The sequence below is a fragment of the Zophobas morio genome, unplaced genomic scaffold (genome assembly GCF_036711695.1).
Source record: "Zophobas morio isolate AGI-343-1 ecotype UQ-CSIRO unplaced genomic scaffold, CSIRO_AGI_Zmor_V1 ptg000012l, whole genome shotgun sequence".
Classification (NCBI taxonomy): domain Eukaryota; kingdom Metazoa; phylum Arthropoda; class Insecta; order Coleoptera; family Tenebrionidae; genus Zophobas; species Zophobas morio.
The window spans coordinates 21,703,147-21,725,352 of record NW_026972117.1 but is presented as its reverse complement, the minus strand read 5'-3'; the positions used below and the strand labels follow the sequence as shown (position 1 = coordinate 21,725,352).

The 22,206-nt window shown below is 36.0% G+C and overlaps 1 protein-coding gene across 6 annotated transcripts in view; it reads right to left on the bottom strand.

Annotated features, from left to right (window-relative positions):
- Positions 1-22,206, bottom strand: part of LOC135128006 (serine/threonine-protein kinase tricornered) — a 112,969-nt gene that overhangs the window by 31,700 nt on the left and 59,063 nt on the right. Inside the window, exon 1 of one of the 6 annotated variants that reach the window (XM_064054779.1) lies at positions 21,929-22,182. The exons of 4 other annotated variants lie outside the window; for them this stretch is intronic. In XM_064054779.1, the coding sequence (XP_063910849.1) occupies positions 21,929-22,016 (88 nt within the window). In that variant the 5' untranslated portion in view covers positions 22,017-22,182. Of the gene's footprint in view, positions 1-13,448; positions 13,622-21,928; positions 22,183-22,206 lie in introns of those variants that run through there. One more of the 6 variants, XM_064054783.1, reaches the window with a different exon arrangement.

The window sequence follows — 22,206 nt, the reverse complement described above, 5'->3', positions numbered from 1 at the left end:
AATTACAATAACTAAATAAAAGATGAAGCGCAATCACAAGTTGAGTAAACACGATAAAGTCTCATAACGTTTCACTTTTCTTACTGCTTTTAGTTTAAATTGCAAACTAAAAATAATTTTAAAAAATCCTGATTTTCTTTGATCCGATTTTTTACAACCTTGCGTGATATATCGAGAAATTGCCAACCTAAGTGACGAGAAATTTGAATAATAGTGGGCGGACTGTTATGTAAATAAATATTTTTAATTCTTTTGGAAAAAAATCGACACTTTTAGCTCTTTCCACATTTAAAATAAAAATAGAACACGCCATTCCAAGATCGTCGTCCTAAAATTTACAAAGCGTTCACAATTTCCACTGATTCGTAAATTTTAAATTGGCCGAAAATAGCTTTTTCAGAGAAAAATAGCGGCAAACTATTTCTGGCCCCTCGTCGCCTTTAAACGTTATTGTTATTACGTTTATTTCTAAACATAATTTTTACAAAGAAACTATCAATTATTGTTAAAACATGCACGTACAAGAAGTTTACATTTTAATTTAGTTTCAAGTTAATCTAAGGGCTGTAGAAAAAGATAACTCTCGTAGAAGTGGTAAAAACTACCAATCAAGGGAATTATGTAAAATATATTAGTTTCCACAACCAATATGTTACAAATGCTATTTTCAAGAAACGTTCTGTAAAATCGACGCACGACTATTTTTCTACCAAATTCCTAAAGCACTATTGAAATTATTTCCAAATTACCTTATCGTATTATCACGAAACTCTGATAGATCACCAGATAATCTTTCGGTAGATGTATAGTGGTCACATTTATTCCACAACATTAAAATATCGTTATATTTCTTGTGCAAATTAAAATATCATAGATAAAGCCTAAGAAACTTTGGGAACCAAATTACTTTTTAAACACTCTTACTTTATTGAACAGTTAAAATTTGCCGCTGTTCACAATTTTCTCCTTAAAAGAATGAATCTCTTGTCGTAAGAAATCATACACACAAAGTACATTGCTCTCTAATTTATTAAAATAGCAATTGCACCATCACAAGGTTCTTCCACACACACAAAAAAGCCAACTCTTACAAAAGCTAGATGTTATCGTAGCAGAACTAATTTCAGCGTGTTGGTGAGCGTGCTGCTAATTATCGCACCCGATGTGATTTGGGGAGGTCATTCGGTAATAATGGTACGGGTTCGACCAGCGTGACCGTGTATGTGTGTGGCTGTACGCTTTGTAGATTCCATCTCTTAACCAGAAAAAAAGCCAATTACCGAAGCAAAAACAATAAATAATCATACCATACGTGGGATCGGGTTTTAGTCCTTTTGATTATCCCCGATAACGCGGAAATTATTGATTGATTTCATAATAATTCACCTTAATTGGGACTCCCTCCTGTTTTGTTTTTACTAAAAACCTGATGGTGGAAGTGAACCGAGCTTTTTCCATGTTTTTACGAGCTTAACTGGGTCGTAAAGTGAAAAAGCGGCTTGGTTTTTCCTCTGCAGTCACTCCATTAGCGGAACCGTATTATGACTAGAATTAACGTTTTTAGCATTCATTGAGATAAAAATGATTTTCACCGTTTTGCAGTAAAAAACCAAACTCGACTACTTTTACAGTAAAAAAACAAACTCCGTCTACGCAATCTTATCATTTGGATAATAAATCCGATGAGTAATCGTTCAAAATTAACCTTCGTTGTAATGCGCTTAAACAGACTTACTGTCTCCAGGAGGTTTTTCTTATCGGTCGTTCCATAACTACGTGATTGGTAAGCGCTGTATCTCCTCGAAATAATACAGGCATCATTAATAAAGTAACGTCATCCCTTACGAATACGCACCATCATCCCCTTATCTCTTCATCCCGACGGCCGCAATGCGGATTTGAGCATTTGTTTAAATTTCTGAGTTGCCGGAGCAATACATCATTTGTGTAGTTTGAGGTTAAGTTCGTGTTCCGGGGACCGGGAGAAAGTTCAAGGTTCCGGGTGTTTCAACCGGATTGAAATTAAAACGCAACTACACACGCAGCGCCAAGGGAGAGGCCTCCACGGCTATTCATTCTGCGGAAACGGAAACTGTGCCGACTCCCCGGATCAACTGAAATGTTTATTAACCCGGCGATAAAAACCGTTTCAATTGATTAAATGTTACAGCCGCCACCAGAAAAAGACTAATAAAAACACCGATGAAAAATTATGGGCGGCAATAAATGAAGCAGATGCCGACTACGCCAAAAAAAGAAAATTCGCAACGGATGGAGCACGAGCTAAATTCCCGAGTTAATTTAAATTATTTTTTCAAGTCGAGGCACAAACACAGCACCGATCTTCGATTAAATTAAAATTTATAGGTATACTTCGTAAGAATACGAAGCGGATTTCGGGTCCGCTACATATCACATTAAACTAATAAAAATTATTCCCATCATTGACTGCACGAATTAGGGCTAGTCTACATTTTACCAATTTCTGAATACATACCTCGAAAGAATTCGACTATTAAGCACGTACAGATAACTAGCATCAATGGCGACAGTATACATCTTTGTTAAAATAAAATGACATTTGATTGTCTCCTCAAAACAGAGGACAAGATTAATTAATTATGCTACAATGGAGCAAAACGATCCGAATATCATTTTGGGTGAGCTGTTATTATAATTATTTTATTATCATAAAATATAGGCAGGCACATTACTTCGAGAAAATGGGCTGAACCGTTTTTGATTTGGGGCTCTCGCATTATGTATCCAAAGTACAGGAAGACTTAAATAATAAAAATTATAATAATAACAAAATCAAGGTGGATTCATAAACTACAAGTGTAGGAGTACATTGTTCTATAAATTTAAGTATCCTTCCCAGGTAAAGGGATTTTTTACAACCCATTGTGATGAACTCGTAAAAATTACCGGAAGTTGAGTAATAATAAAGCCATAACTGCACTATATCTTCCGTTGAACTTTACTTCCTTACTTCCTAACTTATGACGTTTCCTCAGTAAAATCTTTCTGGTTACTTGCATCAAATTAATTCGGCACCTTACGACAATAGCACTCACAATTTCGACACAACAGTTGAGCATAATGACTCAACACGTAGTCCAACTACTCTTTAGTTATTTTTAGTGGCCTTCACGTCTTCTGTTGCTACACCTGTGGTATTAATGATATTAATGCATGCTGTATCTCGAACTCGCACCGTGATTCCCAGTACTACAAAGTGAATAATAAAACCGGGGATTACTCGAAACTCATTACCGTGTCTACATGACTTAGTTCATGGTGAATTTTATTTTAATCAAAGTAAAACTGAGATATTAGCTGCTTTATTAACAAAATATCCGAAATTATCCGGCGTTTAAAATGATTTGCACAGATCCGCAATTCGGACAATTATCCACCATTGGAAACTCTGACTACGACAAACAACAACTGTTATATGACACCAACTTTTCAAATTGTAGGCAAATCTTTCTGACCGCTGCGCGCAACTGACCCATGCCTCAAGACAAAAACGTTTTCTCTATTATATAATAAATACATTTTTAACTGCACTTACTCTTTGTCACTTTTATTTTAAAAGAATAAGTACTTATACACAGACATGAAGTTATAAATGACTGCTATTCCATTCATATTTTTAACGTTTTCTTATAAGTAGATGCTTTTATTCAGGTTAACACAATCATTTTATCAAAATGTAAAGGATAATTTCATGGTTTACGTTAGTGAAGATATTTATTGGATACGGATTAAAAAAATATGACAAAAGAAAATCGAAACATAAAGAACTACAAAACGAGCAAATTGAAAAATCTGCGGATTGAAAACTTGCAGCAATTTTAACGTGTGCAGCGTTTGCTTTTTGCTCGTCTAGTATCAATTGTACAATATTTATTGAAAAACAGTTTTATCTAATCTGTTAAGAAAGGTCCATTGTACGTCCCTCTTTGTGTAATTTTGTTCGTATCACAATGTGAACGTTGTAAGCGCAATGTAAATGTCGTCAATTTTTGCATGTTTCCATTTTTTTTTTTTTGACAGAAAATGAGTTTAAAATTAAATTTTAATAAAACACGGACACAATATGTTTAGTAAGGATTCTTAAGGAAAAAAATTGTCCTTTTAAGTCAATTTCCCTCAAAAATGTATGCAAGTTTTACAATCGCTGCTCTGTTTGGACTGGAGCCAAGGCGAGGGATGAAGGTACTCCAGGTACCTTGATAGAAGACATGAGACGCTACAGCATTCAATACAACGCACGTGTACATACACTTTCTAATAATCCATACGGGATATATAGTGGGTTGTTTCAAAATTTACAACTTCAAAAATAACTAGTGTTCAATTGAAAGTCATTAAATTGGCGTTGGGTCCAAAGTCCCGCGGCACAGCGATTATGTGAGTTAAGCAACGCTTCCCCAAAACTTGGATGGGTGACCAACTAGGCTTGGATGACGCGTCTGCCTGTGCTCGGTTTGTCACTAGCACACATGTAATAACGCGTTACTACGCCGCGCAAAATGATTTTTTATTTTTGTTGTAGAAAAAACTCGACCGAATTTTTACGACTGTAGTTTTTTTTAGTCCGATTGAAAATTAACCCACACTGTAATAAAACGAACAGATAAATCGATGATTTACCGAGTCGTATAAGTTTAATTTACCACATACTCGGTACATTTTTGCTTCAAACTGTGCTAACGCTGCCATATAATATATGAGTATATCTGCATTGTATTTTCATTTATTCACACGCAAGTTGTATAAAACGTCGCTAGAGCGTACTGGGTTTTTATGTTCCCACAAAATGCATAACCTAGAGCCAGTTTTGCTTCTACGCCGTCTCAAATTCATATCATAGGGTCACGAGCGGTGCCCTGAGGAGCTTCCCAAAGACATTCCCGTTACGATTATTGCTTTTTTTGCGTGCGGTAACAGAATGCAACAACACAATGAAAATATTTCTTCAGATCTTATTGCATTTGCGCGAATTATTTAATTTTATCACGATCACGTCGCAGTAACGGCATGAAAATTGCACGAAATTACACAGTATCGGCGAAACAACGAGACACGTAGACGTCTCTTCTAAAATTAAACCGTGGACAACGACAAGGGCCTCTTAAAGCATAAAATACGCGAATATGTCACGGGTCGTTAACACCACACTTACATTGTTGTGCATTATCGTTCCATTTCGTCCCGCTCGTAGTAACAAAATGGTAGTGTCCCGAATGTCTCATTTGGAAATTTCGTCGGGTTAACGATCGAAACATAACCGTAACCTGCTTTTATTTCGGATCGATTCTGAGATCGGATAATGTGTTGTGTGCTGGTGCAGCAATCTGTTACAGGTTACATCCTTATTGCCGCGATACACCTCGACAGCTGTTGACCGTGATGACGCAAGTGTGCGTGCGTCATGTGTTTGCTTTCTTTCTTTGACGACTCCATTAGCGTTGTTTGGATTTTGCTCTTGCCTCGGTGGAGGTGAAGCTGGGAGTTTTGCAATCTTCGACGGAGCGATTTTTCTTTGCGAGCGAGGATTTCGGGAGCAAATTAGGCGGGTTGGTGATTCGCCTTGACACAGACGGAAATCGTTTCCACTTTGAAGGAAAGAAATACATATGATCCGTTTGATTTAAGGATTTCCTTTACCTCCCCAATTCCGACTGTGATAAATAGGCAACCAGCAGTTCGAGACCTGTTCATTTTAACGGGCAACAACACGCCGCTAATCCAGGTCCTGATAAAACGCGGTGAGTTATTGGCCTCCACTAATAAAAACACAAATGCAAATAAAGCTTTCCATTTTCTTTGAGGTTATACGTCTGGGTAATTTAAAGGTTAAAGTTGCAAAGTTTCCTGTTTTCGTTTAAAACCGCATAAAATTAAATAAAGAAAAACAGAAATTTACACCAAAAACAAATTCTTCGAGAGTTCAAGAATACAAACATCGTGGCGGAATCGCTAGTTTCCCTGGCTGTAACTTCTTGAAATTTAGACGCTTTTTTTCTTGTACTGCATTATTTTACCAATTGCGTAATTTAATTATTTTACAATGACTTGAATTTCTCCTTATTGTGTCTTCGCAATCTCATTCCTCCGTTTTTGAACAAACTGTTTCAGCATTTTCAACACTCGTTTAAATTTAGAAGGACAAATCGGATTCAGCTTGGATTGGATCTACTTTCTTTCATGGTTTTCAACGTTTCATGACCCCCTGGAGTACGAAAAAATAAGTATTCCGTTTCCGTCTATCTCAAATAAAAACTATTACTATTAAAGTTTAGTTGTCAGATTGCTCAAACGATGGCTTTTTTCTATTTTTATTCTATGGACCAAGTTTACCGAAAAATGTATTAAATTCTTTTGCTGATACCTAATAACAAATTATTAACACTGTAATCATTCCTGGTTACACCTTTTTGTTGAGTACGAAGCAACATCATTAAAATTAACTGTATAGTTACAAACAAAAATTGTTATCTAACAATATTACTCGTGTTGACAGTTTTACAAAGGATGCATTCTTGTACCTAATACATATAATTTAACTTTGATAATAACAGTCATTTAGTACGCGTGTTTAGCTACACTTATTAGACTTCCTAAGGTGGCTCGGACTACGAATATTTTGGCCTCACGGAGAAACACGGGTTGCATTTAAAAACTGCAATTTAGTTTGTCCTGAAATTTTTGTCAAACACGTCTTGAACATTCTAGAAGATCATATTACAATCTCGTAGATTTCTACCAATTTCTGGGATCAATATTTTCATCCTCTTTGGGCGGTCAGACATCTAACGTCAGTGAAACAAAAAATACATTTGTGGAGCCACCTTAAGGCACAATTGTACAGCTGCAGGTCTGGCCAGTACGGCTCGGTAAATAATCAAGTGCATCACGTTTCACATATGTGACAATTTCGTCGACCACCAATGTACAAATCACAACATGGCCTTGTTTTTTAATCAGTTCTCACGCTGCAACGTGTTTGTTTTACACTGCATATAATTAGCGAAATGTAGGTACCGGCGTATTTGATTTATTATTTCCCAAGCTTGATTGCGAAATGTACAACTGTATAAATGTCACTTTAGGACAACTGCATTTATGTCAATTACCAAATGTCGCGAAATGTTCATGTCTAGAATCATTCTTTAGCACTGGTGGTCACTGCTACACTAAAAATTCATCTAAATAATGTGATCGTAACTAGGTTATTTCGCACATACCGTAATGGAACCATTACACGCCGCAACAGCAATTACCATTTATGCCCGCCTGTCAAGCAAATCTTAATTTGGGTCATCCAAACATCAAGTGACACATGAACATTCTTCGCGTTCGTCGTCCCAAAAAAGCTATTTTTAACCATCGTCCCAGGCAGGGAGGAAATTTAAAACAGCGTTGCTGTCGGGACCAGCCGAATCGATAAATAATTGCCACCTTCGAGATGATCCGGCAAAATGAAGGACGTACCCAAGGACGAATCAATTTTCGCTTGGGCCAAGTGACGGCGCGAAAAAATCAAATATGGCGTGTGAACGCTATTTCCGGAGATACATTCATCACGTCATGTTAACAGAATCGGTTTTTTATTCACCCTTTATTCAATTTCGTCACGTCGAAGTCAATTATCGGCATTTTTTCACGTTTTCGGGGCAAGAGATGCGTGAATCCGGTTGGATACTTTTCGAGGAAAAAAATCCGCAACAAGTGCTAAATGTGTGAATTTATCTTCCGGTTTTGATAAGGAAGTTGTGTTTATCGTCTGGAGCGGGGCCAAGTCTTTAGGGGTTGTTAGCAATTTGTGTATTACGCGGTGGGCGGGATACACAAATTGATTCACACGTATTATGATAAGATAAGTGGCGGGTGCAATAACCCCAGGAAGTCGTGCCAAGTCTTTGTTAAAACACCTTTAATTAGAGTGTTTAATGTCAAGAAACGCGCTATTAATGAAGTTTGAAACTTAGCATTCCGAACAACTAAAACAAAGCAATAACCTCTGAATACCACGAAGAAAAAACAACGTAATTGTTTGTTATTGGAAAGTTCAAACGAAGTTCATTACATTTATTGAACTTTTACATTGGTAATGGTCGCGTTACGCGACTTCAACGAGCGTGAAATTACTATCACGAGTTTTACGCTATATTTTCTAGTAATGTAACCGACATGATAACACCGCTAGTGAAAGGATGTGGGGAGAAAGTGCGAGTTTTTTCTAATTAGCGAAACTCCCTCTTACGTCCTGAAGAACAAGCGCAACACGTCATGCTACGAATTTTGTAATTTCGGTAAAAACGCGAATTTCTTAATGGAAAAACAATAAAAAAATACAAAAAACGTTCTGCAATTCGGAGCAGCTCGAATACCCAATGATTACGTATTCCCAATGCGAAACAGATTGAAAAAATGTGATGGCGTCAACGAATTTATCGGCCGAGTTGTAAAGAAGTTATCTTCTACCAAGCCAAACAAAAATTGTCATCGCCCAACTTCCAAAGTAAATGAGGCATTGTCTAGTCACGTAATAGAGCCCTGGAAATAGAAGTGTTACGAAAGCCTGGTGGTTTCCGTTTTTACGAATAAAAATATAACAAAGCTATTATGTGCACGGTATGGTTGATAAAAATGAGTGGATATTAATTTGGCGAGTTAGATTATGATCTGCAACATGATCGACGATCAAGATATATATAGGTCGTATATAAGTACATATTTACATTTCTCCTCCGCGCTATTTCGTTTCAACATTTATCTTAGCAAGAAATCACTTTTCAACAACTTGCAGAACCATCAAAATATTTGATCTGACATTTTCATGGTTTTCTTTCGATGCTTTGGTAAAATGGCAAAGTTCCAGCAATACCAAGATATTTATATAAACAATCGATAACTTGCAGTGAATATATTTTCGTACCAGCGAATTCACGTTGCTACCGTCTACCCCTTCCTTGCAAGGAACATCAAGATTCACGTCCCATTTCGCCTCTGAATCAGTAGGACATATGCAAATGAAACAAATGACAAACAGTAATGACGGTAATTAAGATTAGTTCCAGATTAAAATCTCTTCTCATTTACATTTTAATGTTGTATTATAATAACCGCAGTCTCTGCGGAGGAACATATGCACAATTTTTAACCAATTAACGCGCTGCAGAAGAACGTAATGAGTTAATGACGCGTCCTACATCAAACTCAGCCACAATTAAAACAAATACCAGTTTTTTCCCGAATTAAAATGTCCATGTAATTCCACTAATTTGATAGAGCATTTTTCGTAGAAATTATTGTTTGATTTATGTAACGCAAACGGGTAAACATCCTGCCGGTGTTACTTTTAATCGGGACTGGGCCGTATTTCTCAGTTTGAAAGTATGTTCGTGTGCAAATTTAAAGCAAGCTTAAAGCTGGAAGTTCGCCGGCAATAAAAGTAGCAGTTGGGTGCAATATTTATAAGACGGAGATAAGTGTACATTCGAAAATGCAAATGTGCACTGCGCTACGTTAAAAAGTCACTTTACGATGGCCCTCACGGCTATAATTTCTGTGACTCGACCGCGGATCGATGGCTTTCTACATTAAATATAAGATCTCTGCCAAATGGGAAAAGGGGAAAGTAGCTTGGGAAATTAGTTTTTCCATTTCGAATGATAACAATGCAATCGTCGCGTCCTTTTTAATTTTTTTTTAATTAGGGGTATAGAAGCATCAAATTTTATCAAAGTAGGTGTCAGACAGGACAAATGTGTGGATTAAATTATTTCGTGAAACTGGTAGCAATTAAGAGGAAATCAGGAAGTCGCACATTAACAAAACGACCTCCCGAGGCTGTTGAAAATGCCCGAGAGGTTAGGATAATTACCCTAGACGTCTTCAAAAAAGCTTTCACAGCAAGTTGACTTTACACATTCAACTCATCGGAAATTTGTTAAAAAGGACCTGATGTTTCACCTGATGTTTCCCTGCAAAATCTAGGTGTTTTAAGAAGTTAAACAACCTAATTATGAAAAGAGAATGATTTATTGCAACTGGTTTAATCAAACAATGAACTTCTCGATATAACATTTTTTAGTGATGAATTTTGGTATTCTGATATGTACACTCGGAAAATATGAGGATGTGGAGTGCAGAAAATCATCATCATTTTTAACTACCGCCATTACACCACAACTGATGTTAGATTTGCCATTTTTCGAAGACGACTACTTGGGCCCATTTTCTTTGAAGCGTCAGATATTAGAACAAACTGCAAGAATTTATTGACCAGCTTGACCCTGGAGAATTGCAGAATGAATATTTTCAGCATGACGATGCAACAGCCCAAACAAGTTAGAACTTTCTAAGGGAATTTTATAATGACCGTTTAAATTAACTTCCACACAGATTATATCTGCCCACCTCGATTACCTGATTTGACACCTTTGGATTATTTCTTGCATGGGATTTTGAAAAACTATTTTTAAACAATCAGTGGATACATCTGAAGATCTAAATTCAATTGAATGTTCCTTATCATAAATAAATCATTTTAACTCTAACGAGGGTTTAATTCTTGTTGACATAACATAACCTAGCTTTCCAAGTTCAGTCAGAGACATATTTCAGGTTGTGTAGTGAAATTGCGAAATCATCGCAACAATAATGTACATTTAAAAAAAAAAAGTGAGATACGTGCCAAATTCGTTGAAATTTTGTTATTATATTTTTTAAATAGAAACTATACCAACTTTGCGACCGAATTTATTCTGTCAACAAATTCTAAGTCAATTACAAATAAAAAAAATCACCCGGTATATTCTAATCGGCCTCTGGAGTTATACCAATATTCCGCTTCTAAAATTCCGATGTTACATTGCGTTGTTAAAGCAATTTTCTTCAAATTGCTTTATTAATGTAGAAGTTCACAAAAAAATTTTTGATTTATAATATACAGGATGTTCCTCGATATGGATGTTGGTCACTTGCGTACCACAGTTAGTTTATCCAAAAAGATCATACCACACTTGTGCACAAATAAGCGATTATAAGGGTTGTAAAATTAAAAAAAAATCTCAAACTTTTATTTTTTACAAGATTTGTAGAAAATTTAAGAGCGATAAAAATATTTACCCATATGCCATTGCAATTACCGATATTACTCAAGTTAATTCATGGTTTAATATAAGTAAAATTGGCGTTTAAATCGATCCGCACAAGATTCGCTGTAAGAAAATTATTCGCGATTCGGACAATTTTCCGCCAATTGGCAACTCTGACCATGGCCGACTAGTATAAAGATTATGGCCTGTCCAAAGGAATGCCAAAGGTACCATACGTGCTGCCATCTATTAATAATTCAAAATCGACAAAAGAATTATTAACACCTTTTGAAAGGCACAAAGGCATTCATACCCAAACAAACCACCATTACACGTTTTGAAGTCCCATAATGTCAAGTCAAATTAAAATTTTGCTAAATTATTAAGTGTAATTATTAATAGATGGCAACACGTATCGTACCTCTTGGACAGGCCATAATCTTTATACTAGTCGGCCATGCTCTGACTACGACAGGCAACAACTGTTTATGGTATTAATTTCTGACCGCTGCGTGCAACTGTCCCTTCCCTGTCAGGTAGGTTGGGCGCAACTGAAAAATGCCCGTCGATATCTCCGAATTATTGAAAATCATAAAAAAAAGGAATAGAGAACTTGCGTGGTTCTTCGAGTAGCATACATTAAAATCATTTTCAACTATACAGAATGTTCTGTTTTTGAGAAATCACATACAGCTTGGTTTTAAAAGTAGAAAAACCCTATGTATTTTAACATATTCTCATTGACCTCTTCCCAAGGCTTTTTTAAAAACTTTGACAATTTTTCTACAAAGCAAGGCTCGCAAAAAAAAACGCAATAGTGTTATTTTTAAAATGTATGGTACATTATTTTGTGGAGAGGTAAACAAAGTGGTGTACATGAAATTGAGTCTTGATATACAGAGTATTTATAAAAGTAATTTAAAATTTTACAATAAAAGATTTTAGATTTTTTTATGAACAATTTAACAGATATATAAAAAGTATATTGTAACACAGATGATCAATATAAACCCTATTGTGATTGTTTTGCATTGCTAAAAAATTCAAGAAATTTGGAATAACGTAGCAACGTCGCACTAGTAAAATACAGGCTGCTTTATTTGGAGAAACTGAAATACTGGCATTTGAAAATCATATATGTATATTTTTTATGAACACTGTATGTTATTGATAGCATAACGAAGAACATACCTTATCTTTGGATGAAATGTTATGAACATTGCTTGTGAACCTTGCGTAATTAAAAGGTTTTAAGAAAATTGGAATAACATGGCAACGTCTCATCGGCTGATCGGAATTTCAAAAATAAACTATGAGTAAAGCATAGAACGAGAAGTCAAAAAATGTAAAAATACACGGGGATGTTCAATTTTAAAGACGAATTTGTGTGTTATGCCCCAAAAAACAACACTCTGAATAATAATAAAAAAAAACTGCAACTATGGTACCGTTATACAAAAACTGAAAATCTGTCATTGGTACAACTATTTTCTGTTACAGTCTACACCAGATCTTTTTGTAAAAAAAAAATTCCAACGTTATGCACTTGATATACTCCGCACTCAATGGAATATTTAGAGGGTTCATTTTCGATAATTAGACTCCTTTGCAACTGGGATAAAGGAACGTATCAACACAATTACGTTTTCGATTATAGCTAAAGAAAAACACATAGCGAAGAAAACGTTTTCATGTGCTGACATTTGTCCATATGGTATAACACCATTTCATTATTAACCGTGCCAATTAGTAAGACCATCACGTGGCCATCACACTACATATTAATTCACTGTAAACAGTTTTACGTACACAAAATTTCGTCGAAAACACTTTTCTACAACCTCACTACCTCAGTATGGTTATGCAAGTTACGCCAACGCTAAACTGTTATTATAATTTGGAAAATTCACAAAAATAACCACCCAAGTCCACCTGGCTAAAAATATCTAACTCTACATCATCGAGTAAACAATGAAGTGCTGATCCAAAATTAGGTACCAAAAAACTTTCCAAAAAGAGAGACGTTATTATCAACCCGTCCGATAAGAACAACCCAAAAATAACAGTGGAATATGTCATACTACGTAATTTAAATTATCACTAATAAACTACGCATCCACACATAACTTTTTTTTCCAAAATTCAGTTAGAAACAACACTTCCATAAGTTCCAACTATTGTTTTAACCTTCTCGAATCAGCTGACACGCGCTATAACCCCATCTCTCTCGTTCATTAATTTCCGGAAAAACAGCCGCCACAAACACCTACAGCCAGCGCACGTCTCGAAATAAAACAATTTTCCCTTCAAAGCCAACATCAAAATTCTGACCTTTTCCGCACCAGCTGTTTGCTCCAGTTGCGTTTATCTCGTTCCGGCCGCTCCACGTGTTCACCAAGTCATTTTAGAGAGAGACTGCTAGCGAACAGCTGACGTCCGAGCGTCGAGCCAAGAACGACGTCGACGTCGCCAGGGACGGTCGCGAACCGACTGAGAAGATGGTGGTGGCGGTGGTGGCGGCGACGACGACGACGTGTGTTTGGTGAATGGCGCAGGATGCGCGACGTTGCCACATAAATCAATGTTGTGTGTAATGCCGTGGGCCTGTTGACCCGGAATGTGGGTCAAGATTAAATCCCGGTGGCATGATTCGATCAAGCAAACGGCAACTACGTTCGCTCTCGTTACGTAGGTTAAGGGCTACCGGGACTATTGTTTTTATCGCGGTTTCGTTTCCGGTGATTATTAGGTGAGTTTCGTGGACTGGGTCAAGGAGAAGCTCGAGAAATGGGAGGAAGGGCGACGTGGACTTCCGTTGGAAAGGCGCTATTGTGAAACGATAAAAATTGAGAGCTGAACATGATTTGACTTTAATGGTAAAAATGACCTACACCAACGAGAGAAATTAAAAAACGAAACTCGAATATTACCAAAATGAGTATCTTTTTTTCGATAAAGGCGAAAACAAAAATTCCATTCCGTAAGATTTAGTACCTGTTCAGAATTTTGACAATATTTTGAAATATACATACATATTTCAGACTAGACGGAAGCTTTACGAGATTTCGAAGTGTTTGTTCTCTGAAAGCATATCACTTTCGGTAATTTCCAAATCATCTTTGACATTCTTTGCGAGTATACTATTCTAGCGCCCACTTCTAGGTGTGGAAACCAAATAGAGCTAGAGATTGTTCTTGATACGCAAAAATGAAACGATGGCCCAACGTACTGAAATTTTTATTCAGTTGTTCAGCGTAACAGAACTTCAGGTAGCGCCATATCGACAGCGTCCAACACGTAAGTCCCAGGAGAAAACGTCTGAACTCAAACAAAATTACAGTTTTGTATGAACCACAGCTGGCCCCTTGAACAAAATCCTCCGTTACTTTTACGTAATTAAATTCAGCCATTGAGAAGCACAGTATTTATATCCTGCCTTCAAAAACCATCATTTTAAAAATACATATATTTTCCGCTTTATTTCTCGTGGTTAAGCATTAATCGAAATAGATAACATTGCTTCGAAGTTATACAGAGTGTTTACTAAGCATGCAGCAAAAATTTAGGGGGTTATTCCTTGGATCATTTTAAGACTTTTTTTGTCCTTGGATGATTTTCGGGAAGATACAGTAAAATAAAATTACGGCGTACTATAGGTAAAGTTTTGGAAATTTCATTCTACCCTATAAAATTCAATTGGCAATAACGAGACGGACAGTAGTACAACAGCAAAAGATATTTACAACTTAACGTTGTCGCGTGCCGGTAATCCCCAGATGTTAGAAAGCAGAATACTCCAGGTTCGGACAGGGACCATCATTACTCATGAACGAAAATGACCATTATTTTATAAGTACAATTACCTGCTAAATGTTCTCAGACAAATTCGAGTGAACTGGTGTAAGCTACAAATATTTCTTACCATTGTACGACTGTCCGTCTCGTTATCGTCAATAAAATTTTATCGGGCATAATGAAATTTCCAAAACTATAATAGGATTTTTATTTATGACACCATTTATAACATTAGTGTACACTACTCCTAGAAAGTTTTCAGCAGTTTTTGTAAATAATCTCTACATCTAATATTCATTACTAAAACATTGTTAGTATTTCGAAAAGCCTTTATTGCCCTGCATCCAAGAACAAAAAGTAATAATCCACGGAATAGATAGAACTTCCCTTGCCCTGGAAGTATAATCCAGTCCAGTTTTTGAAATAAATTTGGTTCTACAGTTTTTTTTAATAATATATTTTTATTCCAAGTAATATACATGGTGATGAGACACAAAGCGCGCGTTTCTCGATATCGCATGAATTAATAGATATAGAAAAAAAGTCCAAGATTAAAATTGTAGAGTTCTTTGAGGGGATCGAAGTACCAAAGTATTTTCGGCTATACAGTGTTCTGTTTTAAGGTGTACATATAACTGAAGTTTTTTCAAAATGTACCTTCTGATGGACCTCCTCTTCGTCTTTATAACCATAATTTATTTCTGAAATTTCATTGCGACGTTGCCACGTTATCCAATTTTCTTTAAATTTTTAGCGAATGGAATGTCAAAAAAAATTAAAACAGTTATTTACAAAACCTGAGTTACAATATTTTATGGAGTGATAAAAATAACTAATGATGTGCACTTTATTGCATTATAAATAAAATTGGATTTAACATAATGTTTATGGAAAAAATTTAAATTTCAACAATTTTCAAATTCAGATATTTTTTCAGTTTTTTAAAATTAAACACAATGTATTCTATTTATGTCAAGTATTTTCTACATTTGAAATTGTTGACATATTTTACTTTTTTTTATGAACACATCAACATATTGAAAGAAAAAAAGCAAAAAATAGAGGAAGATGTAGTAATAAAATACTGCTATACTACTTGAAAAATTGAAATATCCATATTTTGAAAGTTGTTGAGTTTAATTTTTATATAACCCTCTGTATAATGAAATTTTATTTAATTGATACCATAACATAGCCGGCACATCCGTTTATCTCTATATAAAATATGTTAATCTTAAAAGTAACATTACTGCAATTTTTTGTGAACTCTTGCATCGGAATGTGAAAAATAAACTATAGCTCAAAAGCCTAGGAAAAAGCAAGAATATGTAAAACATGTAGGATATTCTATTTAAAAAATAAACTGCGCTCTTACTGATTCACCCTGTATATAAAAATAGAGATGGCATTATCAAACTACCGATAAAAAAACAAAAGGTGTTGTATGTTTCAGGTGAGATTTTCGTGACACAATTTATAATGACGTCATTAATTTATCACTGGGTCTTGTATCTTGAGAATGGATAGAAATATTAAAATTTTGTAAACGCCATTGTTATTAGCTTAAAGAGAGTGACTGAAGAGGAGTTACTACGTTAGGTTCTGATGGCGTTATCTATATATTTTTAGAATGTAAACAGTTTATCATATATTTGTTTTCAGTTTTTGCATCATGTATTTTTAAAAATATCTCAATTATTTACGAAAATTTCAAAACGCGGTTTCCACCACTGTTTTCATTTCGAGAAACTCTATTTAATTAAGAAACTACAGGTACAGAATTATTCTGCACTTGCCACGCAAAAATTTGGCATGACTTCAACAAATTTTTTGAAGGGGTGAAAAGCAGGTAAACTAGTTATAATCAGTAATTTATCAGGTTCACGATAATCTTAAAACGTACGTAAAATTCAGCGGCATTCGGTTTGTAAAAACAAAAATTGGTCGAAAGTTGTTTCAACAGAATTTTCCTCACCCCTGAAGTAGAATGAAACATTCAAAATAAATACCCAATCAGATTTAGGAATTTAACTCATTACAATGGAAATTTGCAATGTAACACCTTTTAAATTTAACAAGTTTTTACAAGATTAATAGATACAGGCAAAATCAGTCTTACTTAGCAAAAACTAGCCCCGCTCACCCGCCACCTATTTTCTCACAGGGTATGTTATTTTCCAAAATAAGTCTTACCTTACAAGTATTAACCCCGCCCACCCGCCCCCTATTTTCTCAGCCAATATGTCATTTGCCAAAATAATAATCTTATCTCTTAGGAAGTACTAGTCCCGTTCACCAGCCCTCTATTTTCTTAAAAGCTATGTCATTTGCGAAAACGCTAGTATTTGCTAAGATAAGACTGATTTTGGCAATAATATAATAATCTTGAGAAAATAGGGGGTGGGTGGGCGGGGCTAGTACTTGCTAAGATAAAGCTGATTTTGGCAAATGACATACCCTCTCAGAAAATGGGTGGGTGGGCGGGGCTAGTAGCTGCCAAGATAAGACTGATTTTGGCAAATAACATACCTTGTGAGAAAAGAGGGGGCGGGTGGGCGGGGCTAGTACTTGCTAAGATATAACTGATTTTGGCAAATGCCATACCCTCTAAGAAAATAGAGGGCGAATGTAAAAAATATGAATGCATTGATAGATTATAAATATAGACTGATCTGAGAAAGATCCGCCACAGTTTACATGTAAGGATTAAAACATTTTCTCCGTCCGTCGTAATTTACTTTTACCGAACCATCCTCAACTAATGTGTACGAAAGTTTGTTTGTTTGTCCATATTAGCACATTTAAAACCGAAAGTACAGAGCTTGACTCTAAATTCCTGCAGTCCTTAATAGGTAGGCTCCAGATACACAAAAGACAAATAAGACTATAGGCGACAAACCTGCATTTTCGTAGTTTACGAGCAACGAAACGCCACGTGCACATGAAATTAGATATTCATCAAAATTACTCTACTGCAATACCTCCCTTACAATTGTTTGCGAAGTAGTGACATCATGAAGGCCCGGATCAGATTAAAACGAAGGTTATAGTTTTTTAATTTAAAATTAGCTGCACTTGATGCTTGATCCGTAACCGACTTTTTTTGGGTTTATGCTCATATGACGTGTTCATGGCGCAGACAAACAGATAACAGTGTAAACACACGTACGTGCAATCCGAATCGCATTGTTTGATGTATTAACCGTGTTTTGACTAGTTTCGGCAAGCTTTACAAGAATTTTGTAACACGCCGCCGCAGGGACAAACAAAACAAGGTGACTGATCATGTATTTTATCGATGAGGAATCACTTCTACGAGAGTTGAGCCGTATTTAGATACTTTTAGCGAGTGGAATACCACTCCAATGCCGTTATCTTCAAATATGTATCCAGCTAATCCACACACCTTATGTTCATGATCATAAAGTTATGAAGAGCCAAGTATTTCATTTCTGGCTCTTGTTCACTAGCTAAACAAAAGGAAAAATGTATACGAACAGAATTATGATAGAATTTTTTTAATTTTGGCAAGGTGTTGTAAAACACACTGGATTTATGCAAGTATACGTACATACCAGATGTGAATTCTGCTATAAAAGAAAGTTTCAAAATTATTTAAGATGGAATTTACTGATTATAAACTTGAGTTAATGTACAATGGTACAAATATAGAAAAACACATCCCACATTCGCCTTGAAAAAATAGAAACCACAACCAGATATGGGTAGATAGATAATCATGTGGCAACAATTTTGCCAACAATTTTGATTATTTTATAATTAAATAATCGCCTCGTATATATAGCAATCTTAACCGATACGTGGAACACGTGCTGGCCTTACGGAAAAGCCAAACTAACCTCAAATATGGCGTCGGTCCAAAACAAAACCAAACAAAATGATTAAGCTACCCTTTATGGCATAAAAATAAGCGATCAAACGATACTTTGTTACAAATGTTTGGGCGGCTTGTTCTCAGAACAAGTACACGATAATATGCTTTGAGATTTCTTATCGCAGTCTTTTATCTGTTGTTTACACGGCCAAATATGGCGCTTATTAAAATCTTCCTATAGCACTGGTCCGGTTAAAAATACAAACAAGCGCGTTTCTATACGAATCTCGTCATCGCGTAGCGCTTATGACAATGTGGGTGTAGTTACGTAAATTAGATCGTTCGCATTCATCGTACGATCACATCAGAAACGGAACAATTCGCTATACCGTAAAGAGACCTGAATTTCACGGTAATTAATCGAGGTTAAGTGGTGGTTGATAGTTAGACAGGACAATACTTCTTGTCAAAACAAAAGACAATTACGATCGCGTGTCTACGTTTCAAACATACAAAATTATGTATTTGCTTGTTTTTAGACCATGACTTTTATTGTCGCGAAATCGATGCACTTTAATTAATCAAAGAGGCGGAAAAAAGAACCTTGTTGTAAATTCATCGATCCGGTCAAGGCTGAAGCTGAATCGACTGAATAATTAAAATTAGAATGGGGAAAAAGTGGTGATTCACGGCATTTAAGATGCAGATTACAAAATTTCGTAACGGCGAGCAACTAAACCAAGCTTTGTGGTTTCTTTGTCACTGGTGCTTTTGTTTCCACTAATGAAATGGTCGCGTTGTTGTGTCGCCACTTTCTACCAATGAATTTATGAGTGATTTAAAATTGAACATGGTGTATGACTAAGTCCACAATAACCGTTGCAACCGATGACTTATTCTAACGACATTTTTTAAATGTTACCAGTCATTTCGAAAAGCTCATTGTCGATGCTCGAGGGAATGTTGGTGTACGACAATAGATAATTTAATGAGGATTAAATAGTACAGTGCATCCCAATTACTACCGCTTGTCTTTGGTGTCTTTCTAAATGTCCCTACGTCTTATGTTTATCTAAAAAGAAAAATTGAAACAGGCGAATATTTGAAAATACGTTCAAACAGTTAATTTATTAGTAATATATCGATCAACAATGATCGATCAATTATTAAAATGGAATGTTTATTGTGAAAACGTACTTGTTATCTTACTTCCGGAAGCACTCCACCATTATGAAACACTACCGTAAGCAAATGAAAACTGATAAGATTATGTTGAAGTGTTTTCAACTTTTTAGAAGTTACTTGAATTGTATTATTAATGAAAAAATTCTTACAAAGACAACAAATCTACAAACCACGAAAGCGCAAACATTTTCAAAGTGTACTATTTTATTAAAAGCCATTACGTTCATGAATAATATAAAAATAAAATAACAACAGATGTTTCTGTTGCGACATCAAAATTCATCACGTTATGTTTTGACGTTAGTAGAGACTGAGATAATTTTAGGCAATAAAAATTTCATATAAGCTATGGCATGACTTTAATTGAAGCGATATGATTCACAACAATATAACTATTTCGTAGTTTATCGACAAGGTCTTAAAATAATTGTAACAAGAGATATCTACATAAGATAACAAATCGCTTATACGATCAAGTTTTCGTAATTCTCTGATCTTATCTCCGTGTTTATCCCAGTTCGTGGAAAACGAATGTGCTAACTACAGTCGATCAATTGAATTAAAATACAAGAGGATCTGAACACAATTTTCGCAATTGGTGATCTCAAGACGACCATAACCCCGCATTTTTCGCCGAAATCCCTGTGCGCAAATATGATCATTTATTTACGTAGGCGCAAACTGCCATATCGATAACTGCGTAAGGCGCAAACTGTTTGTTTTTGCATCACACGCTGTTTACATTTCGTGAATCACATCCTTCAAAATCCACCCAATCCTCCACCTTGCACAACTACTCCACTATCACTGCCATTATTACAAAATCAAAAGCGGGATCCTTCGTCCAATGTCATTCTTACTACGACTACACACCAGGAGAATGAACAATCAAAAATTACAATAAAGTAGATAAGTGGCCTGCTGATTCACTCCGCACTTAAATTCGGTCGTAAGCGACTTCTGGGTCATCGAGTACCGTTCATCCTAGTTTCACCTACACAAAGACTCTCGTCCTCAAACCGTGAAATTTTGCCAAGGTTCCCTGTTGTGTTCATCACACCTCGACAATCGATAATGTACCGCGGAGTTACGTAACGCAGCACTAGCGCAAAAAATCGGAGAACGGGTATGTTATCCCTCGACGCGAAAGAAATTATCGCGGATACGAGGGCCAGGGGATTTAAGCGACGATAAATTTTTGAAAAAAGCGCTTGTTTGAAAACGCGAGTCCGGGGTGTATTATTTAATGCAAACGGATGAAAATGGCCAAGATTTTGAAAATTTAATGCGGAAAGTCGCGAATTGTAACTGGTATTTTCAAGGAACATTTCAAAATTAACGCGTACAAAAAACATTTCAATTACCAGTTAAAGCTAAGCGATCTCCAAGTAGTGCAGACATACGTCACATCTTGCTCTCATAGACATAGTAAAATACATTTGCATTATTTACGCAACCACGAATCGTCATCAACATGCACTTACGCTGATGTTTACACACTCTTGATTAAGCGCTCCATTCCACATTTATAACGTGTCAATCTGCAAGTTTTTGGGTGTTCTGCAGGGTGAACAAGCTCAAATGTATGGTTATGTAAACTATAACTCAGCTATTTCGGTACATTTCCAGGGAATTGATGACAGGCTCAGAATTACACTAACAACGTGATTCACGTTGCAAATCCTAATAATTAAAAAATACCCATTTATAACACAAACACGTAAGAACGATTTTCACTTTTTACAATAACAATTATAAATTTTAGAACAAACAGCTCAAACCGAATTTCGCACAATAATAAATAATTCGACCTGAACACTGCTCCAATCGCGTGCATTTTCAAGGTTGTTAAATATCACAGGTCACATTAATTTGACAGGAGCAAGAGGGAATTAATCGATCCGGAAGCGGGGTTTTATCGATCAGGAAGCGGGCATTTATCGCCTAAAATTTGATTTAATCGTCGCGCGATAATCAAAATAATGGAAATGATCACCTCGGTCCTTCTGGGACACGTTCTGGAGAAGGACTCTGCAAGGGTACCACATCCTGAGAAAGGTCACATCTAAGCACATCACACGCATTCACTGCCACACTGTTTGTGTTTCTCTTTTCGTTCGAGTTTGGCGATGGAAAAGGGCAAAATCACGACACTCCGGACGATAGGTACGTTCGAACGGAAATCGATTTGATAACCCGCTACAACAGCGACTAAGTCATGTCCGTGCGACGTCCGTTTGTCAACTAGAATCACTTATCGAGGATGTAATAATA